General features: G+C 45.8%; 1 protein-coding gene across 9 annotated transcripts; it reads right to left on the bottom strand.

Annotated features, from left to right (window-relative positions):
• Positions 1 to 597: 597 nt before the first annotated feature.
• MPPE1 (metallophosphoesterase 1) lies at positions 598 to 26282 on the bottom strand. Of its 9 annotated transcripts, none has more exons than XM_055368436.2 (12): positions 25287 to 26282; positions 23273 to 23379; positions 14618 to 14712; positions 14076 to 14448; positions 10593 to 10701; positions 6501 to 6604; positions 5790 to 5864; positions 4044 to 4152; positions 3840 to 3908; positions 3626 to 3748; positions 2801 to 2941; positions 598 to 1757 (listed from the first exon to the last, which is right to left on the bottom strand). In XM_055368436.2, the coding sequence occupies exons 4-12, from the start codon at positions 14354 to 14356 to the stop codon at positions 1575 to 1577; spliced, it is 1194 nt and encodes a 397-aa protein (XP_055224411.1). In that variant the 5' UTR covers positions 14357 to 14448; positions 14618 to 14712; positions 23273 to 23379; positions 25287 to 26282; the 3' UTR covers positions 598 to 1574. The 9 variants fall into 9 exon arrangements, with proteins under 9 accessions (XP_055224411.1, XP_055224412.1, XP_055224413.1 ...); XM_055368437.2 differs by having other exon boundaries at positions 3840 to 3905; XM_055368438.2 differs by lacking the exon at positions 3840 to 3908.
• Between the last annotated feature and the right edge of the window lie 885 nt (positions 26283 to 27167).

The raw sequence follows: 27167 nt of genomic DNA, 5'->3' as shown, positions 1-27167 counted from the left end.
ATGACACACCAACAATATCTAGAAAGTAAGAACTGATGTAGCAATGATGCTTCATATTCTATCTGTAGCCACAGAGTTGAGGGTAGTTTCTGTAGGTCTAAAATAATCTATAAAGATGTCCAAAGTTAAATTTTCAACAATGCAAATCTAGAGAAGTGACAGCCTACATTACTTCATTACCCTTCTTTTAGTCTTTAGTCTTTCATATTTTAAAGTTTACTCTATAAATCAGCATTTTGTAATCCTTTATAAACTCATCCAGATTTAAATGCTACTTTTTCATGAAGAAAGGATGATAACTTTATAGACAGTCAGTGCAACACACACATATTTTATCTCATCACCGTCTTACTGCCCCTCCCATCCACTGTCTCATAAAGCCCTCAGCTGAACTAAGATAAATACAATGGAAATTATTTTCAGTTCCCCTTGCACTGTCAAAGTAAAACAAGAAAACTGAAAAGCTACACCCCCAGCAAGAAAGGGAAGTATGCTGTTGTATGCATCATTACTCAACAATTACCCTCTAAACATCCTGTTTAAGAGTTTAATTCAAACAACAGCCAGACTGTTAAGAAAAAAAACAAAAAGAATAACTTTTATCTGGCTTACAATTATTAAAGCATTTATTTTCAGGTACCAAAAGCCATATCCCATTCCACTTTTTAAGTTTCTTTTGATCACTGACAGGCATTAACAGATGTAGCAACTTGGTCTCCTATAGAGAAAATTACACTTATCTAAAAATCTGATTCTATTAATTGATCAAGTATAAAAATCTACGAAAACAATATGTTCTGCACATCACATCTGTACTTTTTTTTTTTTTAATATATTTTTTGAGACGGAGTCTCACTCTGTTGCCCAGGCTAGAGTGCAGTGGCATGATCTTGGCTCACTGCAACCTCCGCCTGCCGGGTTCAAGGGATTCTCCTGCCTCAACCTCCCAAGTAGCTGGGATTATAGGCACTTGCTACCATGCTTGGCTAATTTTTGTATTTCTAGTGGAGACGAGGTTTCACCATGTTGGCCAGGCTGGTCTTGAACTCCTGACCTCAAGTGATCCACCCGCGTCAGCCTCCCAAAGTGCTGGGATTACAGGTGTGAGCCACTGCGCCCTGCCACATCTGTACTTTTAAGGGTACAGCTTTACAGTACATAGGAATTTGAGAACCACTTCACAGGAAGAGGGAAACAGCCCAATATTTATGTATACACATAATCCCAAGTGTGTGCTGGGGCCACCAGGCCCTTCCTGGGGGAACAAGGACTGTCATGCATGTGAGTGACGACATTAATAGCATTTACATACTGTACAAATGCAACCTTTGATGATAACATATATTTGATAAAAATGAGAAAACAGATTTGTTGTAGAGTACCTGTCCACTTTTATAGCATGAGAACAGTACAATCAACTATTTATTTTGCAGTTACTCATTTCAGTGATTGAGAATTTCTGTGCTGTGCAGAGAGACGGCCTGTAATTGGTCTCATCATCCACTTGATTCTAACATGATCTCTGCCCAAAGTTCCATTTCTTGGGCTTTGATATTTATAATGGCGCCTGCTCTTCATCTTGTCTTACGCTTTCCGAGCAAGGTCAAACCAGAAAGAAAAGGTGAGGCTAAAAGCCCGAAGTGAGTGAGTGTGAGGACCACAAGGAAGCCCACCACTCCACAGTAGATGATCAAAACCACATCCTCACGTGGGAGGTAGCACTTGGAGAGGGTGTAGTCTGTGGGCGTGATGCTACCCTGGAAAGGAGAAGGGAAAGTTATGCTGAGAGCACCAGGCACAGGTTGAACACCACAGTCTTAGAAACAGCAGAGGGAAGACTGCCTTCTCAGGTCCCCCTCAGGTGAGGCAGGGAACGGGCCCTCCTCACCTGAGACCAAGGGGGCCCAGCCTTCCCCCTGCACAGCTCACCCCCAACCAGCCCAGGCTCCGGCAGGAGAGACAAGTAAGGCCCAAGTGTGCCTGAGTGGAAAATGTCTGGGACACTGACCTGTCAAAACTGGCCCCTGGCTCACTGGGTTCCCATCAAATATAGTGGGGGATCCATAACAGAGATTCAGAGAGGCACCGTGGAGTTCCAGGGCCATCGGTCAGTGAGGAACAAGGAGGGAAAGGTGTCTTCCTGCCCCCTGATGCTCAACTAAGCATCTGTTGCCTAGAAATACATGTGTCCAGGTCGTCTCCATGGGCTTTTCTTTGCAGATACTTTTATGTGGAACAACAGTGGCAAATGTTTTCATTTACTTTGAATTTGAAAATGTTAGGGTTTCCTCCACCTTTTTATGAAGTAAAAGAACCTGTCGTACCAGCATCATGAGCTGGATGCAGGAGCCCATGGCTGAAAGGAGTTAAAACGCCCAGTGGTCATTAAGTGAAACATCTTTTATCAACCTGCAAAAGCTGTAGCGTTCTCTGCCAGGTCAAATGGGCATGTTTAGAAAGTAAGATGGCTGAGTATAGCTAATGAATAAATGGCTGTTTCTTTAGAAAATTAAACACACACAGAGTGTAAGAGGAGAGGACACGGCCCTCCCTGAAGGATAAAGTCCACCTGGACGGTGCCCTGCCCTCGCTTCTCACATTAACTGCCCAGGAATGTCATGCTGATTGGTTCCCGGAAGGGTGTTTGGCAAGGGGCAGTGTATGGAGCTACGTGTAGAGGGAGGGAAATTTGTGTGTGGCTTTTGTAAATTTTGACCGATTGCAGCAATTAAATAGTTGATTACTGTGTTGATTTAAATACTTATGAAAGCTTTCAGACAAAAATAAACTTTCACGTTACCATGATGAAACTGGGGTTGTTTCTGTTCCTCCAACTGAAAGATGGGACGCTGAGCTCGGGGACTCGGCCCCCGTGGTGCACCTCGCAGGCGCTGTGCGTGTGGCCACTGAGAACCAGGCGCGGCTGGAGCCACCACAGCAGCTGACAGTGGCCGAGAAGACAGCAAAGCAGGCTGTTAGCTCATCCTCAACCAGGCTCTCACCGCTCAGCAGACGGCCGCTGGCCATCGCTTCTTTCATTAAATTACATACTAAATCCTTATTTTGAAGGACTGGTTTATTTTTTTCCTTAAAAATCCTTTGGTTTATTTACACTAAATCAAAGGTAAGGTCAGCCCTTTGTTCTCATCCCAGATTTTATATACTTTTTACGGTATTTTATCTTTATAAATATTTTATACATTTATCTTATAAATATGTCCTATATTTATATATTATATATAATGTAATATGTATTATATAAATCTATATAAGAAAATGCATTTTAATTTTAATGAAGTCCCTAAAAAATTGACTTTTCAGTTCCATTCACATTTCTAAATACATTTAAGTTGGTGAAAAACTCTGAATACAAAGAATAGCTGAGACTATTACTGACTTGAGGGTAGGAAACAGAAGTAGGTTTACTGGGGAAAAAAAAAAAAAGCGATTAAATGAAAATCTGAGATACTGTGAAAGCCAGGCCTCCACCCCTGTCCCCAGGTGATAACTAAGTCATGAACGTTTCAGCAAACACCTGCTCTAGCCTGGGCACTCTGCTTGTTGACATGCAAGGTGATGAGAGTCACACTGCGACATGAATTAGCATCACGACACCCTGGCAAACCTTTTGTGATGCCTCCCGTGAAAGCACGTCATAGTTCTCCTTAAATGGGATGTCCCTTTCCTCTGGAGGAGCAGCGTCTTCCCCAGAACAGTTAGCATCACTTCTCCGATACAGAGGATAATGCTGTCCGGGGTGGAGAGAGGAGTTCAGGCGGCTATCGTGAAACCACAGGCTGCCTGCTGTCTGCCATGAGCCCTTTCCTCCCCCAGCTCACCTGCAGCAGGACAGGGGCAGACGTGGGCAGCAGAGGCCCAGGTCCACACCGGCTGGAGCCACGTGCCTGCTGGGTACAAGTCAGGCCATTAATCCGCACACCTGACCCTCATCAAAGGGCAAGAAGAGCTAGGGGGCTGAGTGAGCAACCGAAGCAGAGCGACACGGGACAGAAGGCACCTGTGGCATTCAGATGCTCTCCTACCTCTCGGGAGCAGTTCAGTCTGTGAGAAACTTCAATGAGCTCTGCTTCTGTTTCAGAGCAGATGCCACAGCCATCCCCGTTCAGCGCCACGCTGTTGACCATCACGAAGCTGAGGCGGAGGGAAACGCAGGTGAGGCCGCTGGGGGTATCAGTGCTTTCTTTTCCCTGCTGTTCCCATGAAAAGAAAGCTAAGCATCCAGTGCAAAGAAACAAGCCCAGAGCAGCTTTCAATCCCACCCAGAATAATTTGGTGTATTTTTAAATATGAGTCAATATTAACAAAAATAGCATTACTGGGAGTTCTGTCTAAGACACGATCGAAGGGTTTTTGACCCTAAACTTATGAGAAATCCCAGATTACAGAAGCTCTGCAGTTAGACTATGTCTAAGCTCATCCTCTAACCAGAACCTCATCTGTTACAGCGCCTCTTCTGTGCAGGGGGCTAAGAACCCTAGGCCCACCCCATCAGCTGGTTGTGAGGATTCAATGAAATGACATGGCAGGTGTTTAGAACACAGCCTGCCACTAGAAAGTACTCAGTACGTGTCAGATATTGTGACTAACAGGTAGAGGGAACCACAGAGTGCATCAGTGACATACAGACACACACAGCAAGTAAGGCAGAGGGTAGGGTGCCGGTTAGAGCTAACTGGGTATGGATAATCCCAAACTAGGGTAATAACAAAGTCCATTGTGGTTAGACTCAGCAGCCACATCTTTTTTAAAGACTCCCACTAAATACACTTTTATTTCCTATATGCATACCATCTTGGAATGACGAAAGTACCTGTCAGTAAAGACTGCTTGAAATTTAACTCGTTTTAGAGATAAGGAGTGGAGTTATCAAGTGATCAGCAGTATGATAAGCTGTTTGAAGTGTCTTAAACACACACTTAGAGGGAAATAATTCAAACTGTATCATGCTTCTATTATGAGTCAGCAGAGAAAGTCACCTACTAGAGAGACTGCCCTCCTGGCAGAGGGAAAGGTGAGCATTGGTGGTGAAGCCGCTGGACAGAAATGACCTCACCTGCAGACCTGCTGTGTCCAAGGTCAACAGAGTGCTGGGCACCCACAGGAAGGACAAGATTAAAAGAGAAAAGGCTTCCACTCCCACGTGTTTTCTCCACCGCGTCTATAATCAGTATAGAGTATAGAGTCCTGTCCACTGTGCTGCAGCCGCATACACAGCCCAGAAAGGATGTAGAGATGGGCACTGAGGTGGCCTCGCAGAGCGGGAGCTGCTCATGGTCAAGCTAAGGGTCAGGATGCTCTGGTCTAAAAGCCCAGGCCAACGGAGATGGGTGGCACAGAGCTACAGAGGAACTGTGACACACTTGCCACCAAATCCCATGACACCATAACTACGAGAACAGTCTTTGTAAAGTGAAATTAGTACATTTTGATCAAATAAAGACTCCTTTACAAAGTGGGCTGATGAAATTTGTGCTACCCAGAGACAGTGCAGACAGAAAGACTATCATTCCCACAGTGGCTGGGCAGAGTCATAAACTGACCGATTCATTATGGGGTTGTCAAGGAAAACCAGGGTGGTTTGAGGTTTCCCATCCATCGGCTCCCATGGTGAGCACCAGCAAGGACAGCCTAAGGCACTGCTGTTTAAAGGTCATAAACCAGGCTAAACAGAACGCAGGTAGATGATAGATCCCAGTATGGCAGGCACCTTTAAAAAATGAAGTTTCCAAGGACTAAAGGTCTTGGAAGAATTTACAAATAATACTCACTTAATGCCTTTCCAAGAAAACAGTCTTTCAGAGCTGAACACTTTCTCAAAGCGTTCTACTTTGTATGTGTTCATCCTATATTCAATTGTGAGAAGAAACATTTTTCAGGACAAGCCATTTTAGAAACTCCTAGAGTTATCATGAACACAAAATAACTTTCAACACTTGAGTTTCAGACTAGCATTATTAGTTAAGGGCTCTACCTGGCCCCAAGATAGCAAAGCTCAAATTTTAGTTCCACTACTTACTATGAAGCCTGGAGCAAGTTACTTAGTTGCCCAGGGCCTCAGATTCCACATTGGTACCATAGGTAAAACAACAGGACCATGGTAAAGATTAATGTGTTAATATATGGAAGTAAAGTACTTGAAACAGATGGCACATTATAAGCACTAGAGCACTATATAAATGTTAAAGTCTAAATGATCTTGGTTTTTCATTCCCAAAGATAATAATTGGCCATTAAATGTACATTTCAAGTTAGATGTTTCCCAAGGGCACATACAATTCATTCATTCCACAGATATTTGTTGAGGGTGTACTATGCACCAAGTAAAAACCCCTTAAAGAGTTTAATATCCCAGAGCTTACATCTTTTGAAGAAAACAAATTTCAAGACAGCACAAATAGGGCTTTCACCTGAATTCCAACAGATTTAGAATTACAGTTAACAAGAGCTCTCAGGGTGCAGGGCTTTTGTGAACTACTTACTCATAATGGAAGCCAATGTCATGGTTTCCAGCAACTACCTTCAGCTGTACATGACTTGGGTGTCTGAACATTTTCTGAAACCGCTCCACATCATCCGCCCAGGCCTGAGGGAAAAAGAATCACTGCTGAGAGCCAGAGAACCATCTCTGCCCTGTGGCTAAAAAAACATGATCCCTATTTTGTTTTGCTTTTTTTTGAGAGGAGTCTAGCTCTGTCTCCAGGCTGAAGTGCAGTGGTGCGATCTCTGCTCACTGCAACCTCCATCTCCCGCATTCAAGCGATTCTCCTGCCTCAGCCTCTGGAGTAGCTGGGATTACAGGCACATGCCACCATGCCCGGCTAACTTATTTTGTGTGTGTGTATTTTTAGTAGAGACAGGGTTTCACCATCTTAGCCAGGATTGTCTCGATCTCCTGACCTCGTGATCTGCCCGCCTCAGCCTCCCAAAGTGCTGGGATTACAGGTATGAGCCAACGCACCCAGCCAATGATCCCTATTTTGATGTGAGAAGTGAATGAATTCCCCTGTTCAAATCAGATGCCCATAAAGATGATGTAGAACTTTTTTTTTTTTTTTTGAGATGGAGTCTCGCTCTGTTGCCCAGGCTGGAGTGCAGTGGCACGATCTCAGCTCACTGCAAGCTCCGCCTCTGGGGTTCACGCCATTCTCCTGCCTCAGCCTCCTGAGTAGCTGGAACTACAGGCGCCCGCCACCACGCCCGACTAATTTTTTGTATTTTTAGTAGAGACGGGGTTTCACTGTGTTAGCCAGGATGGTCGCGATCTGCTGACCTCATGATCCGCCCACCTCGGCATCCCAAAGTGCTGGGATTACAGGCGTGAGCCACCACACTTGGCCATAATACGTCTTTTTTTAAGATTACAATTAATACTTATTGTTATTTAATTTGATGTCAAGTTTTTGTTTTATTTTGTTGTTTTTTTTTAAACAGGGTCTCACTATGTCACCCAGGATGGAGTGCAGTGGCCATGATCTTGGCTCACTGGAACCTCTGCCTCCAGTGTTCAAGTGATTCTTATGCCTCAGTCACCTGAATAGCTGGGATTACAGGCGTGTACCACCATGCCCAACTAATTTTTGTATTTTTAGTAGACACAGGGTTTCACCATGTTGGCCAGGCTGGTCTCAAACTCCTCACCTCAAGTGATCCACCTGCCTCAGCCTCCCAAAGTGCTAGGATTACAGGCATAAGCCACCAAGCTCAGCCTGACGCCAAATTTTTAAATGGTATCCTCTCCCATCTTAAAACAATAACTGGCAATCCCAAAAAATATTTGGTTCATACACCTATTATTTCAAGAGCCCCTGAAGACCATTCATAGACCCTGGTGGAGAAATGCTTCAGATCTGGGCATGCTGTAAGAACAGGCTGTGACAAAATGTCCAGTAAGTTCTTCATGTGTCTCAACTAAGACAAGGATGAGAACATTTTTAAAAGTGGCATTCCCCTATGGCTACAACTGTGGAAACGAGAACTAATGAGATGTGGGAGAAAGAAAGACAAAAAATACTTATTGTAACATTTTGTAAAATTGTAAAATTTTTCAAAATTATTCTGATACTTGCTTCAGAGTTATGTTAGTGTAGTTCTTATTTTTATAAAGCTAGAAATATCAATTGTACAAACACCCTAGGGTAGGGAAAAAAACAAAAAAAAACCCTCTATTCTAGATAGTAACCAACTTTATCCTAAATGTTGTAAATCTGGCAAAACTTAAGGAAATATGCTGGATAGAGTCCTTGAATACATTTACAAAGATTCCACCTTAACAAATAACATTTAAAGTTAGATGGCTAGGCGTGGTGCCTCACGCCTATAATCCCAGCACTTTGGGAGGCTGAAGCAGGCGGATCACTTGAAGTCAGGAGTTTGAGACCAGCCTGGCCAACATGATGAAACCTGTCTCTACTAAAAATACAAAAATTATTTTTGTATTTTGTGGTGTGGTGGCGGGTGCCTGTAATCCCAACTACTGGAGGAGGCTGAGGCAGAAGAATCACTTGAACCAGGGAGGCAGAGGTTGTAGTAAGCTAGGCAGAGGTTGCAGTAAGCTGAGATCACGCCACTGCACTCCAGCCTTGGTGACAGAGCAAGACACCAGCTGAAAAAAATAAAAAAATATAAAGTTAGAGTAACATAAAATCAGAATAACAGACATAGAAAAACATAAAATGTTGCCCTTAATTTGGAAAAGCAACATATCTATCCAACCTCATTTTGTAACTAGTTGTTTTTACATATAACATTTCCACTATCTCACATTTAATTATAGCCTAGATGATAACAAACATTGCAACTCTGTAAACTGGTTCCTATCAACTCTGAAACAAGACTTCTCTTGTGCAGCTATTGAATTGTCCTAGGAAATGCCAGTAAGGTTTTTTGGATTTTTGTTGTGGGGTTTTTTGTTTTGTTTTGTTTTGGTTTTGGTTGTTTGTCTTCCTTGATTTTTATCTTTATTTTTTGAGACAGCGTCTCACTCTGTGACCCAGGATGGAATGCAGTGGTCACAGCTGACTGTGGCCTTGACCTCCCAGGCTCAAGCGATCCTCCCACTTCAGCCTCCTGAGTAGCGGCGTGCACCACCACACCTGGCTAATTTTTGTATTTTTTGTAGAAACCGGGTCTCACTAAGTTGCCCAGGCTGGTTTTGAATTCCTGGGCTCAAACGATCCTCCTGCCTTGGCCTAGGTCTGGCGCAGCGGCTCACGCCTATAATCCCAGCACTTTGGGAGGCCAAGGTGGGCAGATTGCCTGAGCTCAGGAGTTCGAGACCAGCCTGGGCAACACAGTGAAACCCCATCTCTACTAAAATACAAAAAATTAGCAGGGCATGGTGGTGTGTGCCTGTAATCCCAGCTACTCGAGAGGTTGAGGAGGGAGAATCGCTTGAACCCAGGAGGCGGAGGTTGCAGTGAGCCAAAATCACACCACTGCACTGCAGCCTGGGTGACAGAGTGAGACTCCATCCCCCACAGCACCAAAAAGAAAAAGAAAGGGCAGGCACGGTGGCTCATGCCCGTAATCCCAGCACTTTGGGAGGCCGAGGTGGGCAGATCACCTGAGGTCAGGAGTTTGAGACCAGCCTGACCAACATGGAGAAACCCCGTCCCTACTAAAAATACAAAATTAGCCGGGCGTGGTGACACATGCCTGTAATCCTAGCACACAGGAGGCTGAGGCAGGACAATCGCTTGAACCTGGGAGGCAGAGGTTGCAGTGAGCTGACATTGCGCCATTGCACTCCAGCCTGGGCAATGAGTGAAACTCCATCTCAAAAAAAAAAAAAAATCCTCCGGCCTTGGGCTTCCAAAGTGCTGGTACTACAGGCATGTGATGAAGTTTTTTAAACTATACCCCAAATTGAGATTTTCCAAAAACCATTAGTGACTGAACATTTTTAAGCAGCAAGAACAGCTCATGTCTTCATTCGTTTTGTTCCAAGGATGTAATAAGCAAAACATTGTGACAACTAAGGTGAGAACAGCTTTTCTCTTTGGTTTGTGGAAAGTCTTACATTACCCCAATACCCAGGCAGGGGTCTCAGCCCCCTCTGAAAGCAGAGGATCCTCACATCAAGTCCCCAGGGCTCCTTCTGCATCTCTCACTCAGAAAAAAGAAAATCAGAGGAGAATAGCAAGTCTCTTTTGCAGCACGATTCTCATAATGTCGTGGTTCAATAAGAGTGTGAAATGAAATGTACATTTCAATATGTATTTTGCAATTTCGGTGACAACTGAAATAACATCTATCTTGCCCGTTTCTCCCTTTCCCAAGAGGTTCACAAAACAGTGTATTCCAACTAAATGATATCTGGCTAATCGACATATTTCCTACATAGACAAATGTTTACAATTAGCCAACCTAACTCAAGATTGAGTTGTTCTAATAATCTTAGATAGCCTATGAATTCTAATCATCTTCCAAATAGCCTACGCATTTTTAATATCAGTAGTAAGTACAACTTCCATAAAATTTCCAGCTCAAGCTGACATTGCTTCGTGGATTCTCTGGGATACTTGTGCAGGACCTCACAGCAGGATGAGGGCACCTGGAACACAGAGTCCTACCTCAGGGGTGCTCCACTTCCCTTCATCAAAGATATCCCCTAGGATGAAGACGACTTCTGGCTGCAGCAACCACAGAGCTGTCTGAAAGGCTCTCTCCATCTGCCATTCCCTTGATGCCAATAGGGAAAAGTAAGGCATCAGTCTCTTTCCTAGGTGGAGGCTACTTCTGTATTATGCACCATTTAAACAGAAAACTAAATGGTTCCACTCTCCTTCTTCCAGAGCCCCACTCTTGCATTCCCATCCCTGGCTTGAAGGGCCAAAGAGTCCATATCTGATTAAAGGTGGGGAATTAAGTATCAGAGAAGAGTCCGGCCATCCCTTCCACACACCCCAGACACTGTGGTGTGCAGGAACAGGCCCCACTCTGCACCCTGCAGCCATCACTCGGTCAAGACAGCAACTGGGATCTGAGAGAGCCTAATGCAGCTTCCAAAGATGCTCAATGTAGACTGATTTTGTACCACACAGAGGAGATTATTGTATCTAGCTTAATTTTAGCTTCTTCTTAAAAGGACTTCAACTTCCTTCTTTGCTTCCAAGTTGGAGGGGAGATGACGAGAGAAATAGGCTAGCCAATATCAAAACAGGAAATCCTGGAGATTTCAGACATGCAAGTAATCCTCCCAGAGGTAAGACAAGCAAATGAAAAGAGCCTGGAGGCTGGGTATGGTGGCTCATGCCTGTAATCCCAGCACTTTGGGAGGCCGAGGTGGGCAGATCATAAGGTCAGGAGTTCAAGACCAGCCTGGCCAATATCATGAAACCCTGTCTCTACTAAAAATACAAAAAACCAGCCATGCATGGTGGCATGCGCCTGTGGTACCAGCTACTTGGGAGGCTGAGGCAGGAGAATTGCTTGAACCCAGGAGGCGGAGGTTGCAGTAAGCTGAGATCATGCCACTGCACTCACTCCAGCCTGGGTGACAGAGCGAGACTCCACCTCAAAAAAAAAAAAAAAAAAAAAAAAAAAAGAGCCTGGGATCTGCAATCTGACAGACGATGGCTTAACATCCCAGCTCAATCCATTGAAAAGCTGTGTGGCTTTGAAAAAACTGCCTATTCTGATGCCCAGTGTCTTCATTGGTAAATGGCGATTTTATTTTATTTTATTTATTTTTTGAGATGCAGTTTCGCTCTTGTTGCCCAGGCTGGAGTACAATGGTGTGATCTCAGCTCACTGCGACCTCTGCCTCCCCGTTTCAAATGATTCTCCCGCCTCAGCCTCCCAAGTAGCTGGGATTACAGGCATGTGCCACCACACCCAGCTAATTTTGTATATTTAGTAGAGACAGGGTTTCTCCATGTTGGTCAGGCTGGTCTCGAACTCCTGACCTCTGGTGATCCACCCGCCTCAGCCTCCCAAAAGTGCTGGGATTACAGGCGTGAGCCACCACACCCGGCCGGTAAATGGGGATTTTAAACCCTACTTGCACAGGATAGTTACAGGGTTAAATAAGACAGCATTTGTAAAGCATGGCACAGGCACACAGCAGGTGCTCAAAAATGTCAGTGCTTGCTCAGCCCTCCCCGTCTTCAACCAAACCAAATCCAGCCTATGTCATTTTTCTAAGGAATCCAAACCTTTCCTCCTTTTTAAGGCATTTTCCTGGCTGCTCCTCCTCTACAAAAGGGAAATGCTATGTCCTGGGATATATAAATAGGGGAAAGTAGGCTGGGTGCAGTGACTCACACCTGTAATTTCAATGCTTTGGGAGGCCAAGGAGGGAGGATCACTTGAGGCCAGGAGTTCAAAACCAGCATGGGCAACACAGCAAAACTCCATCTCTACAAAAAAGTAAAAATTAGCTGGGCGTAGTGGCACAAGCCTGTTGTCCTAGCTACTTGGGAGACTGCAGTGAGCTATGATCCTTACTACTGCCCTCCAGCCTGGGCAACAGAGCTAGACCCCATTTTAATCAGTCAATGTAATTTCTGGTCAGAGGAAGATTTTTAGATCCCAAGTGAACTGAATGGTACACATCACCCCTGAAAGGCCTTTTACCCAAGATCTCTCTCAAAATACATTTCTCCGTTTTTCTTATTTTATTTTACTTTTTTTTTTAGAGACAGGCTCTTGCTCTGTCGCCCAAGCTGGACTGCAGTGTCATGATCATAGCTCACTGGAGGCTCAAACTCTGGTGCTCAAAATAGCTCAAGTGATCCTCCTGCCTCAGCCTGCTGAGTAACTAGGACTACAAGCGGGCATAAATAGCAAAAATTAGCTATTTTTGGTTTTTGTTTATTGTTTTTTTGTAGAAATGAGGTCTTGCCTTGCTGCCCAGGCTGGTCTCAAATTCCTGGCCTCAAGCAGTTCTTCACCTCCACCTCCTAAAGTGCTGGGATTACAGGCGTGAAGCACTGCACCCAGCTTCTCAGTCTCTCTTGATTTAATGTTATTCACCATGGGAAGTAAAAATCTAGAAACAGCAGCAGGAAGAAGGCACAGAAGGCTACTTGGCGAGACCAGACATCAATCAGGATCAATTTGTAAGACCAAGACACTGCAGGCCCCCCACCGGCCCTTCTTGAGCTCATGCCTCCTTTGGTTAAAACTCTTAGTAAAAAGGTATAGCTGCTCTTTCATTATTTATTCTTTTTTTTTTTTTTTTTTTTTTTGAGATGGAATCTTGCTCTGTTGCCCAGGCTGGAGTGCAGTGGTGCAATCTCAGCTCACTGCAACCTCTGCCTCCCAGGTTTAAGCGATTCTCCTGCCTCTGCCTCCGGAGTAGCTGAGATTACAGGCGCCCGCCACCATGCTCAGCTAATTTTTCTATTTTTAGTAGAGATGGAGTTGCACCATGTTGGCCAGGCTGGTCTTGAACTCCTGACCTCAGGTGATCCACCTGCCTTGGCCTCCCAAAGTGCTAGGATTACAGGCGTGAGCCAGTGCGCCTGGCCTAAAAATAATTTGTTTAAAAAGCTTCCTGGTGAAAAAAACAATGGACCATGCAGGGGCAGGTGTGAGTTGGAAAGATAGGACCTGATCCTTCCCCAGGGTGACAGCCACAAATCTGCTCTGCTCCTCTGCTGCCTAGAGGAGGCTGAAACCCAATAGGCTCAAAGTTACACAGCAATGAAGGTGAGATGGGACCACCAACCCACATCTGTGTCCTCCCCTGCCCAGGGGACCAGTCCCAGGCACCAGGCATTGTGTAGCATCTTGTTGTCATTGCGTGGCACATCTTGTGATGTTTCTTGTTTTAACCCAGTTACAAACAAGGAGGCAGGGGCTCAGAGGGGCCCTAACAACTTGTCCAAAGTCACAAAGCGATGTGGCCCAGATCTGACTCCCAAATTATGGGGCCCTGTATATATCCTCAGTAAATGGTAAATTCAAGGAAAAGTCAAATGTCCCTAAATGTCCTCCTTTGAGAGGAAAATAACTAAGAGTAACCTAAAGCCATAAGCCTTGCCTATGAGGAGAGGGCTATACCGTTTTGCCTACAGAATTTTAGAAAGATTCCTGATTTTACCTCTTACCTTCGTAATTTGTCCAGCCAGTGGCCTAGGAATTCCCCAAGCAAATGGGTGTCAGCCAAAAACATGGCTTTGAGCACAGGCTCACGTGTGGCCTGTTCACCATCAGAGGCTGTGGTTTTCACTGCAGGCCAATTACACTGAAAGATCGCTAAGTAATAGATTAAAAATTCACAAAATAGAAGCACAGCAAAGACAACAGCTATGAGTTTCAACAGCAATGAACTCTTCCTCTTTAATGGATGAAAATTCTGTCTTCCAAACCCCAATTCGATCATCGCCATTTCTCAAGCAACAACAAATCCATCAAGGGTTCACCACGAGAAAACTGCAGAGCCCTGGGGAGGGTGATGGCATTCAGGTCTTAGCTGGGCACCTACGGGAAAAGGAAAAGAATTCAGTTATGTTCCCTAATAATACAGGTATCACGACCTCCCTCTATTAAGAACTAATGAGTTACATAATCCTATCTACATTTCCAAATTAATCGTCTTATACTTTTACAATAATAATATGCCAGATTACTAATAAGGAAAACAACTGACCTCTCTGACTCCTTCAAGCTCTCCATACCTCCATATGTCAGAATAAAGCTATTAGAATGCTTTTCTCACCAAGATGATAAAGTTTCGTTAGTATTCTAGAAATCATCAAATGGGAATCCATGAGAATGATGTGTGTCAAGGTAGGAGACATAATGGGAAAATTCAGTATTATTTAAGTGTAATTTTGACTCCCAGGATTCCCCACCACCCCTCCTTGACCTTAAAAATCAACAGGTCACAAGCCGCCTGTAATGTGTTGCTTTTGGTGTTAATTCATCACTTTTCTACTCTGCTTTTCCACAAAATAAGTGAATATTCATGGAAAATGTGCTTCAAAGATCCAAGGAATTCATTCCACATTGGACCCAGAGGCCAGGATCTGACAGTGAAACCACCTTTGCAAAATTATAACAGTAACAGAAATCTGACATAGTTGACTCCATCTTGTTTCTGACTGCCAAGATGTCCTTGGTCATTCCTGGATATAGGCCAAGCTAACTTTAGGAGAAATTTGGTTTATAGGTTTTTGTTTGTTGGTTTTGTTTTGTTTTGTTTTTGAAACGGGGTCTCCCCTGTCACCCAGGCTGGAGTGCAGTGGTGTGATCTGGGCTCACTGCAACCTCTGCCTCCTGGGTTCAAGTGATTCTCATGCCTCAGCCTCCCAAGTAGCTGGGATTGCAGGCACTCGTCACCACGTCCAGCTAATTTTTGTATATTTTTTTAGTAGAGACGGTTTTTCGCCATGTTGGCCAGGCTGGTCTCAAACTCCTGACCTCAAATGAACCACCTGCCTCAACCTCCCAAAGTGCTGGGATTACAGGCGTGAGCCACTTTGCCAGGCCAGTTTATAGTTTAACTTTGAAGCAAGGATGATGATAATAGTCTACTCCCTGTTCTGAGGCTGAAACCACCTTTGAAAACTAATGAAAGGTTTCGAGATTAGGATTAGGGGAGGGGCTTGAATTCTGCTGAATGTAGTTTCTATAATCCCTAAATGCTCAGGAGTCATGAGGGCAGAGGTAACAAAGATTTGTGACTTCCTTCAATTTCTCCTATAGATAACATCACTATTGTAGATCCTAAGATTGGTCTTCTGACATATTTTTCAGACTTTCGGGCAACTGATTTACCCTACCTGACTGACTCTGCTGGGACCCATATTTTATGGCTCAACTGATCCTATGACCCCACCCAGAAGTGGACTCAGCACACACGGACTGTTTTCTACATCCCTATGATTTCATTCCCAACCAATCAACAACTCCTATTCCCCAGCTCCCTGCCCACAAAATTGTCCATAAAAACCCTAACCTCTGAGATTCAGAGAAACTGATTTGAGTAATAATTCCATCTCTCAGTGGCCAGCCTTAATTAATTAAACTTTTTTTTTTTTTTCTGAGACAGAGTCTCACTCTGTCACCCAGGCTGGAGTGCAATGGCACAATGTCAGCTCACTGCAACCTCTGCCTCCCAGGTTCAAGTGATTCTCATGCCTCAGCCTCCCGAGTAGCTGGGATTACAGGTGTGTGCCACCACGCCCAGCTAATTTTGTTTTTTTGTATTTTTAGTAGAGATGGGGTGTTGCCATGCTGCCCAGGCTAGTCTTGAACTCCTGAGCTCAAGTGATTCACCCGCCTCAGCCTCCCAAAGTGCTAGGATTACAGGCGTGAGCCACCGTGCCCAGCCCAGCCCAAACTACTTATTTACTGCAGTACCATAGTCTCAGTGAATGGTTTTGTCTGTGCAGTGGGCAGGAAGAAACTGTGGGTGATTGCAACAGAGCCACCATCTGTGAATATGAATATTGAGTACTGCAACCAGATTATATGTTTTCACAAAAATGGGTTTCTCCCTGCAAATGTGCCTTAAAACTCTGGATGGCCTTCTTTTATAAGCTATTTATGTATAGTGGCTTCTGTAAGGGAACCTTCAAAATTTTTATGGATTCATCCCAAATCTTGGATGAGCTTTGCATCCTGTAAAGAAAGCATCTATTTTTGAGACCTCTGAAGAGAAAAGTTGGTAAAAGGCTGCCCTGAGATAGGCTATAAATGGCGGCATTCTACTTCCAGGTTCTTCAACTGCGCTCAAGATGAGCATCTGAGAAGGGCGGTGACCTTCCCAGGGAGGGTATAGGGAGCTCAGATGTCAAAGAAGCCCCTGAAGTCTTAAGGGGTGGGAGCTTTGGGAGACACTGACCAGAGACCCTAATTGAACCAATAAAAAAATAAAGTCCTTTTCTAGGAAGATGATTTTCTAACATGAATCTAGGAACTTCATGTCACACATAGGCATGGAGTCAAGAACCACCTCATTTCCCCAGGGTCTAAAATCACCTCTGTGAAATGCATCCTCAGAACTCTACATTTGCATAGGGAAATTAAGAATAACGCCCATTCCTGGCTGGGTGCAGTGGCTCACCCCTGTAATCCCAGCATTTTGGGAGGCCAAGGCGGGTGGATCGCCTGACATCAGGAGTTCGAGACCAGCCTGGCCCACATGGTGAAACCCTGTCTCTACTAAAAATACAAAAATTAGGCTGGGCGCAGTGGCTCAAGCCTGTAATCCAGCACTTTGGGAGGCCAAGGTGGGCGGATCACCTGAGGTCAGGAGTTCGAGACTAGCCTGGCCAACCTGGCAAAACCCCATCTCTACTAAAAGTACAAAAATTAGCCAGGGTGATGGTGTGCACCTGTAATCCTAGTTACTCAGGAGGCTGAGGGCAAGAGAATCGCTTGAACCTGGGAGGCGGAGGTTGCAGTGGGCCAAGATCACGCCATTGCACTGCAGCCTCGGTGACAGAGAAAGACCCCATCTCAAAAAAAAAATTAGCTGGGCGTGGTGGTGGGCGTCTGTAGTCCCATCTATGCAGGAGGCTGAGGCAGAAGAATCACTTAAACCCAGGACGTGGAGGTTGCAGTGAGCTGAGATCACGCCATTGCACTCCAGACTGGGTAACAAGAGCAAAACTCCATCTCAAAAAAATAAAATAAAATAACCCCCATTCCCTATAAGAGTCCCTAGCTTGTTTTACAGTGGTGTCTATAAGCAACCATTAAGACATGGAAAACCTTTAAACCTTACCTAAAGAAAAATAAGCCGGGCACAGTGGCTCACGCCTGTAATCCCAGCACTTTGGGAGGCCAAGGCGGGCAGATCACGAGGTCAGGAGATCGAGACCATCCTGGCTAACACAGTGAAACCCCGTCTCTACTAAAAATACAAAAAATTAGCCAGGCGTGGCGGCAGACGCCTGTAGTCCCAGCTACTCGGGAGGATGAGGCAGGAGAATGGCGTGAACCCGGGAGGCGGAGCCTGCAGTGAGCCGAGATTGCACCACTGCACTCCAGCCTGGGCGACAGAGCAAGACTCCGTCTCATTAAAAAAAAAAAAAAAAAGTAAGAGAAAAAGAAAAATAAATAGGTGTGAAAATGTACTTTGAGCCATTATCAAAAGTTTAAAACCTAACTGAAAAATTGGCAATACCTTCAGAAACTGATAAATGAAGAAATCTTCTCATAAGTATTCTAATGGAGCATTGGCAATGGGTATATGGTACTATTAAGTATTCATTACTATTTCTGGCTTTTCAGAAGATGAAAGGGTAGGAAATGGTGAAATGGACGGCCCTTCCATTGGGGACTGTCATTCCTCTGTTTCATTAGAACGGCATTACCTATATTAACTCTTGATTTATTTATTTATTTATTTTTATTTTTTTTAGACAGAGTTTCTCTCCCATCACCCAGGCTGGAGTGCAGTGGTGTGCTCTCAGCTCACTACAACCTCCACCTCCTGGGCTCAAGCAATCCTCCTACCTGAGCCTCCCAAGTAGCTGAGACTACAGACGTGCACCACCACACCCAGTTAATTTTCATATTATTAGTAGAGATGGAGTTTCACCACATTGGCCAGACTGGTATCGAACTCCTGGCCTCAGGTGATCCACCCGCCTCGGCCTCCCAAAGTACTAGGATTACAGGCGTGAGCCACTGTGCCCAGACTAAGTACTTAATTTAAAAGGGAACAGCTGGCCTGGCACAGTGGCTCACAGCCGTAATCCCAGCACTTTGGGAGGCCAAGGCAGGTGGATCACCTGAGGTCAGGAGTTCAAGACCAACCTGGCCAACGTGGTGAAACCTCATCTCTACTAAATACAAAAATTAGGCAGGTGTGGTGGTGCATGCCTGTAATCCCAGCTACTAGGGAGGCTGAGGCAGGAGAATCGCTTGAATCCAGGAGGTGGAGGTTGCAGTGAGCCGAGATCGTGCCACTGCACTCCACCCTGGGCAACAGAGTGAGACTCCATCTCAAAATAAATAAATAAAGGGGGAACGGCAAACAAATACTGGATTTTAACTATGTCCTTTCAGACAGAGAGGTCAAAAGCAGCCTTGCATATCATCTGGAGTCAACTGCTCTTGCTGAAATTCTCCTCCAAAACCCCACAACATCTTTATCAGCTGGTCAAGCTGTACTTTATCTTCTTCACTTAGAACTTTTGTCACCTCTCTTTTCTCTAAGGCAAACCATACATGCTGCATAATCGCAGTCACAACATACCTTTATCTTCCAACTGGGGACAGCTTTGAGTGAAAAATGTCCCTAATAAAAATTAAAACAGGGTAATGGTGTAAACCAGGACTGTCCCAGACAACTCAGGATGTGCAGCCACCCTGTGCTGCCTGTGCTTACTCTGACACAGAGGAGAAGCAGCAGTGCCTGTTTGCAGTCACCCACCTCATCTGTAAGAAACTTCAGAATGGACTGCACAAGTGGCAGGAACCATGCACCAGTATGGTGAAGGGCCTGGGTTCTCTGCTGGAGAGCCTCTGAGGGATACATAACAGGTTCCTTAACGCCACGCAATTTCCTTTGTTTTGATTAAATCAAATATGTCAAAGGCAGCCATTCGATCTTACTATCTCATTTTTCTTTCAAAAGGCCTAGAATCTCCTAAAATCCTAAAAGCTAAACCCAAAACCATAGTTGAAACTTTCTAACACCGTATGTTTCCTCCAGCTGTACAGAACTAGTTGAGAGGGAAGGAATGCTGACCTTCTGGGGCGGGCTGAGGAGTCTTCCAGTATGCAAACCCTTGCTGTTTGGTAGGTTTCTGGTTTCCCAAGATCAAATACCAGAATGACACCTTGATAATTGCTCTTCTACACTCCCTTCTCTTCATCAGAGTGAGCCTTGTTTGAGCAGTTATGACTAAGAGGCACAAAAAGCATCAGTGAGTGGTGAGCAGGCTGGAGACAAGGCTGGCTGACAGCCCAAAGTGAGGCTCAGGCAGGATAGGATGCAAAACTGCAGTCCTCCAGCTTCCCTGGATGAAGAGAGCAGGACAGAGGATGTAGAGACAGCCTGTGGGTTTGCACTTCCAGGCAACCTGGGCTCTCCCTGCCCCAACTCCCCACTGAGCTCACTCAGCATGGCCTCTTACTCCTTGCAGATAAGCGACCTTACCGCAAACAAACCGGGTTAGAGGGGAGTTCTGGCGCTTCCCTCAAACTTCTGTGTTCTTGTTACAGATAGGCAGGCATGAGCGGGGCAGGTGAGGGCTCTTCCCACCCACCAGGAAAGTCAGGTGATCACCAGGTGCCCATTCAACAGTTAACATATTGCCTCGCTAAAAACGATCATTTAGCAGCCAGCGCCAAGGAGAGACAATCTCCTGAGGGTCCACAGCTGCCACATTAAAGTGTTAATTAAATGCAGACGCCAGAGAGGGGCAACTTCCTGGGCATACACATCAGGAGACAAAATGGCAGAGTATGACCTTCTGGGGGCACTCCACAGGAAAAAGAAAGCCACAGATGGGCATGTGTACAACTTCCTAAACACACTGCTCATGCTCACCTCCCAAGCTTAAGAAGGGCACTGTGCATGCAGGCAGCCCACCCTAAGGGAAGAATCATGGAGAAGGGGTGCAAGACGCCAGAAGTGGGTCAGCCTATAAAGTCCTAGGATTACGGTTAAACACTGCACTTGGCTGGGCATGGTGGCTCACACCTGTAATCCCAGCACTTTGGGAGGCCGAGGCGGGCGGATCACAAGGTTAGGAGATCGAGACCATCCTGGCTAACACGGTGAAACCCCGTCTCTACTAAAAATACAAAAAATTAGCCGGGCGTGGTGCCGGGCGCCTATAGTCCCAGCTACTGGGGAGGCTGAGGCAGGAGAATGGCGTGAGCCCAGGAGGCGGAGCTTGCAGTGAGCCGAGATCGCGCCATTGCACTCCAGCCTGGGGGACAGAGCGAGACTCCGTCTCAAAAAAACAAAAAAACAAAAACAAAAAACACTGCACTTGACCTTCACATTGCCCTCTTGGGTCTCTTCCAAATGTACTTTTCTTTCTTTCCTGCTCTAAAGCTTTTTAATAACTTTCACTCCTGCTCAGAAACTTGCCTCAGTCTCTTTTTCTGCCTTATGCCCCTCAGTGGAATTATTTTTTTCTGAGCAGGCAAGAATTGAGGTTGCTGCAGATCTGTATGGATTTGCCACTTGTAAATCAAATACCTTCTACCCCTAACATTCTTTTTCTCCAAAAAGGAATTTAAAATATCCTACACAGAGCCATTCAACCAGAGGAAGACTTGGAAGGAAAGAAGGAAGGAGGATAGTAGAAAAGGAGAGAAGAGCAGAAGGGGTTGGGGAAGCAAACAGGACAGAGAAAGAGAGCAAGCAAGCTGGCTGGCACTGTTACATATTTTCCTGAGAAGACCCTGATAACCATGTGAAGCAGCTATCTGGTATAACATAATCTTTTTTTTTTTTTTGAGACAAGGTCTCGCCCTGTCACCCACACTGGAGTACAGTAGTGTGATCCCAGCTCAGTGCAACCTCGGCCTCCTGGACTCAAGCAATCCTCCCACTTCAGCCTCTGGAGCAGCTGGGATTACAGGTGAGTGTGTGCCACCACGCCCCACTAATTTTTGCATTTTTTGTAGAGACAGGGTTTCACCATGTCGCTTAGGCTGGTCGCAAACTCCTAGGCTCAAGTGATCCACTGGCCTCGGCCTCCCAAAATACTGGGATTACAGACATGAGCCACTGCGCCCAGCCCAACATGATCATTTTTTAAAAGATAAGAGTGGCTGTGCAGGGCATGGTGGCTCATGCCTGTAATCCCAGCACTTTGGGAGACAAAGGCAGGTGGACCATTTGAGGCCAGGAGTTCAAGACCAGCCTAGCCAACATGGTGAAACCCCATCTCTACTAAATATATTTAATACAAAACTTAGCCGGGTGTGGTTGAGTGAGCGTGTAATCTCAGCTACTTGGGAGGTTGAGGCACAAGAATCACTTGAACCCAGGAGGCGGAGGTTGCAGTGAGCCGAGATTTCACCATAGCACTCCAGCCTAGGCGACAGAGTGAGACTCCATCTCAAAAAAAAAGAAGAAGAAAAAAAAGATAACAGAACAAAAACCTATTTAGAAAACTTTTGACAGCAGATCCTTAAACAGAACACCTTTTGGGCAGGTGGCTCACACCCTGTAATCCCAGCACTTTGGGAGGTGGAGGCAGGAAGATCACTTGAGGCCAGGAGTTCAAGACCATCCTGGCCAACATGGCGAAACCCCGTCTCTACTAAAAATACAAAAATTAGCCTAGTGTAGTAGTGCACACCTGTAATCCCAGCTACTCAGGAGGCTGAGGCAGGAAAATCAGTTGAACCTGGGAGGCAGAGCTTGCAATGAGCAGAGATTGGGCCACTGCACTCCAGTCTGGGCGACAGAGGGAGACTGTCTCAAAACAAAACAAAACAAAACAAAAAAACAACAACAAAAAACACCTTTTGCTCAAATCTTGGGAAATTCCTTTTCTTCCTCTACCAAAGACTCATTGAATTAGCATTCCCAAGGTTGTCTTCAATGTTATGGCCAAAACATGCCCTCTTTTCCTACCTGAAATGAAGACAGAATAACTTGTAGGCCTGATAGGGTGGGGGAAGAGATTCCTTCTCTCCCCAGAAATGGCACCCGCATTAGGTAATAAGGCTTCACTCCTACCGGACGGCTTGCTTCCCAAGGGTATAAATTGACTTGTTTCACTCACTTGCTGGGCCAAACCTTACCCCAGCCTCCTCACTTTCTGCCTCCCCATTTTCTGACTCAGCTGAAGGAAACCTGCTGACCACCAGCACCTGGGAGCTCTGCAGACACCCCCACCCCGGTGAGCCCTACCTTTTTGTCAGGAAAGAGGAAACCGTGAGAGCTCTGTGAGGAGTTAGCCACTTGTTCCTTGGTGAGTATTTTATCTTGCATGCTGTGAATACCAGCAGCAGAGAGGGCAGCTATGCTGAATTGGAAAGTAGCCAAATGGCAGCACTGCTCTGTGACCTTGTGCCAGCCACTTACCCCTCCTGAACCTCACAACCCACAGTGTCCACCTCAGTGCTTTTGTGAGGATAGAAAAAAAATCAGAGCCTAGTCCTCAGCCTTAAAATTCAAAATTTCTTAAAGTGTTACTGTTTTCACTCCCAAGTTCAATTTATCAGTCTTATTAAGATCATCAAACGATAACCCAGCAGGAACAGTATACAGCTTCCACAAGACAGTTCAGGCCGGCCTAGGATGGAAAGGCAGAGATGCACCTCTCTGGTACCTCCAGACATATCCGTAAAATATGGAAGCTAGATTATATATTACCTATAATTTTCCAGGAAAATCACCAAGTCACCTCATCTTTTAAAGACAGAGAGATTGGTACGAGGCTCTAAGTTGGCATCTGCTCCCCAAAATCAGAATTCATTTATCTGAAATGAAACCAAAAATGTGTGTTTTGTCAGTGAGTGAGCTTTCATTTAGTTAACTATTAACAGGAAACCTGACCAACTTTGAAAGTAAAAAAGAAGCTGAGAAGCTAAAGAAACAAGACATTGGGTTAGTGGCCAAGAATACCTATCATGAATTATAATATAAAATACCTGTATTTATATATAAATTATATAAAACATTTCTGCCCAACATGTGTGAATAATCACTGCAAGCCATAATTGGGAGCCAAATATTTTATCTTTAGGCTGGGCGCAGTGGCTCATGCCTGTAATCCCAGCACTTTGGGAGGCCGAGGTGGGCGATCACCTGAGGTCGGGAGTTCAAGACCAGCCTGACCAACATGGAGAAACCCCGTCTCTACTAAAAATACAAAATCAGCCAGGGTGGTGGCGCATGCCTGTAATTCCAGCTACTCGGGAGGCTGAGGCAGGAGAATCGCTTGAATGCGGGAGATGGAGGTTGTAGTGAGCCGAGATCGCGCCATTGCACTCCAGCCTGGGCAACAAGAGCGAAACTCCGTCTCAAAAAAAAAAAAAAAAAAAAAAAAAAATTTATCTTTGAACTTTTCAATTTGTATTTATTTATTTATTTATTTATTTATTTATTTTTAGAGATAGGGTCTCACTCCACCTCCCATTGTAAATCAAAAATGAAATCCTAAGGCCCCTCAACCATCTGCATGGACCCCACCAAGGGCATTCCAGAGTTAACCTTGTTTTAGGTTGTTTTAAGCAAAACTTGTTTAGGCCATGATGGGAAGTGGGGGTGGAACTTGACACATTTCATCCTCCTCCCTTTTGGAATTCAGGAAAAGCAGACCAGCATTTAACATGCTGGACACTTAACTTACCTGGAGGCTTCATCTGCATGATAAAACTTCAGTCTCCACAGCTTCTTATTGTAACCCAGACATTCCTTTCCATTGATAATAAATCTTTCAACCAAATGCCAATCAGAAAATTTTCAGTCTACCTATAACCCGGAAGCCCCCGACCCACCCACCTCCTCAGCTGTCATACCTTTATGGACCGAACCAATGTACATCTTAATCTTACATGTATTTGACTGATGACTCATGGCTCCCCTAAAATGCATAAAACCACACTGGGCCCCGACCACCTTGCGTACACATTCTCAGGGTCTCCAAATGGCTGTGTCACCAGCCATGGTCACTCATATTTGGCTCAGAATTAATCCCTTCAAATATTTTACAGAGTTTGACTTTTTGTCAACCGCAGGCTGCGTCACAGCTCGCTGCAGCCCCAAACTCCTGCGCCGAAGCGATCCTTTCCCCCACAACTTCTCGAGCAGCAGGGACTTCAGGTGCGTGCCACTACACCTGGCTTTTTGGTTTTTTTTGGTACTTTTGTTGTTATGGTGGGGGCGGGGGACTTGCTATGTTGCCCAGGCTGGTCTCGCACCTCTGGGATCAAGCCATCCTCCCCCTTCAGCATCCCAGAGTGCTGGAATTACAGGCCTAAGCAACGGCACCCAGTCTATCTTTTAATTTTTAACTTCAAAGTTATCGTTAAAAATCTAATCCCCCCAAAATATGAAAAAAATACTTAATATGCACTGACCTGTAGTTTTTCTCTAATTCACTATCTTAAATATATTAATTGCAATCTCATCAACTGCGACTTGCATTTGAAATTTTCCACCTTAAACGGTATTTTTTGATAAGATGGATTTTTTTTTAAATCTACACCAGTAAACTAGACTGAGAGACCCCTGCAAAGTAATACATGGGCCTTGAGTCACCGAGATTTTCCAGCAAATAATTTGCAGAATGCTGTTTTTCCTAGGTTAACTTGCAATCCTAAAACGGAAGGCGGTTCCGTTTTTAGAAGTTTAAATGTTGTCACACGGGCGCAAGAATACATACAACAGCCATGCTTTCCAGCTCTGCGCACAACGCCAGGCAGATGGGGAGCACCGGGCGGTGCGGGAGCCCTTTCACCAGGGCAGGGTGGCTTCGGTGGCCGAGGGACCCGGGAACTGCAGCCGGAGCCGGCGCGCACCCAGCCAACTTCCTGTTTCCGCGGTAGCGCGCGGGCCTGTCACTGAAGCCCCGCCCCGGCGACCTCAGTCGTCGGGGGAAGACCGAGTCTTCCCAGAGCCGCTTCGTCCGCCCGGCGCCGGAGTCCCACGGCCGGTTTGCGGAAGCGGGTCGTCTGAAGGGGCCCGGCGGGTGGCTCCCGGCTCTCCGCGGCCTGTGATCCCCAGAGCGGACAACCGCAGCTGGGGCTCCGTGCGCAACTCGGAGTAAAGGCCGGAACCTAACGCTCGGCGGCCGCGTCCCGGCTCCTAGCGCCCTCCCCGAAGTGCCTGGCAGGCTCGGCAGTCTGAGTGTCGCGTTACAGAGTCCCCTGGGCAGTCACCGCTGAAGGGCGGGGGACGCGGGAAAGGCATTTTGGGGACACAGGAGAGCTGCGAGGGCGAAGCACGGGCGAGCTGTCGTTAGGGCCCAGGAAGGGCCCGTTGCGGGGCGCACAGGCGGGTAGGGGAACTCGCGCCCCGCGCGGCGCGCCCGGCCTCCTGACGCCAGGGCCGGCTTCTGAGCACAGCCACCGCGGCGGCCGGGGGCGGCCACTGCTCGCCGCGAGCCCGCTTCCCCGCCCCAGAAGCCCCCAGAGCCCGCGTCCGAGCTCCAGGCCTTGGAGGAGCCAGGCGGGCAGCTGACAGCCCCGGAGCCGCTCCCGGGCTCCGCGCGCGGTGGCAGCCAGGCCGTGCCTCCCCGTTCCCCTCCCGCGCCGCGCTGCCCCTCCGGGACCCACCAGGCCTGGCTGCGCCTCTTTCCTCTCCTCCCCCGGAGCCTTGGAAAGTGCCCTCCAGAGATGTGCTTAGGAAGTGTGTGATGAATAAAGGAGACAATCAGGATAACTATAATATTTATTATGCACTTGCTTTTTTCTCACTGATGTTACTAATTTTAATGGTGTAGCACGGCGCGTTCCAGTTTTCTAAGTGCTCTCACATCCGTTCAAAAAATCCTCAAAATAAGCCTGTATATTAAAAGCAGGAGCCATTATTTCATATTTCAAGAAGTAAACATGCTCAGAGTAATAATCCACATAGAGCCTTCCAACCAGTCAATTCTGGTACATTTTCACAAATCTATGAGTGTGGTTAATACGCGGAGATGTGGTTTGAGGAATTATATAGGACACAGCCAGCAAAATGCCTGGTATGCAATAAGTATGCGGTAAATGGTTATTATTATTAAGAATATTGTAATATCTTCAGATATGATCAGGTGAACAACTTTGACATAATCGAAACTGGGACAGCCTGATTCCATAAACACACTAATATGACACCGCGGATTGTTCGCAGCCTCACCTCTAAAGTATTCTCTCTACTAACAAAGAAAGGGAAACTAGAACCAGTTAAGCTTATAACACTAATCACAGGCTAAAGGAAATACAGGGGCCAAATGAACCCATTAGATTACACCACCAGGAAGTAATCTGCCAAATCCAGAATGTGGGAAATTCTACAAACCGAGTGACCCAATTTCTTTTTTCAAAAATGAATGTTCAGAGGCTGAAGTGGGAAGATTGCTTAAGGCCAGAGTTCAAGGCTGTAGTGAGCTATGATCACAGCTGTGAATAGCCACTGCACTCCAAGCTGGGCAACACAGCTAGATCCCCCATGTCTTTAAAAAAAAGAGGGTGGGGGGACCTTGAGAGACACATTAGCCAAATGCAATTTGTGGACCTTGTTTGGGTCATGATTAAGACAAACAAACTTTTACATAAATAAA

This window comes from Gorilla gorilla, chromosome 17 (genome assembly GCF_029281585.2).
Source record: "Gorilla gorilla gorilla isolate KB3781 chromosome 17, NHGRI_mGorGor1-v2.1_pri, whole genome shotgun sequence".
Classification (NCBI taxonomy): domain Eukaryota; kingdom Metazoa; phylum Chordata; class Mammalia; order Primates; family Hominidae; genus Gorilla; species Gorilla gorilla.
This window is presented reverse-complemented; position numbering and strand designations above follow the sequence as displayed.

Excerpts from the sequence above, each read along its gene's own strand:
- MPPE1 (XM_055368436.2), bottom strand. The coding sequence starts at position 14,356 with ATGGCGATGATCGAATTGGGGTTTGGAAGACAGAATTTTCATCCATTA. Across the intron at positions 6,605-10,592 it reads GGAAGTGGAGCACCCCTGAG|GCCTGGGCGGATGATGTGGA; the intron begins GTAGGACTCTGT and ends TTTTTCCCTCAG. Across the intron at positions 3,909-4,043 it reads GACTGAACTGCTCCCGAGAG|CAGGCACGTGGCTCCAGCCG; the intron begins GTAGGAGAGCAT and ends ACTTGTACCCAG.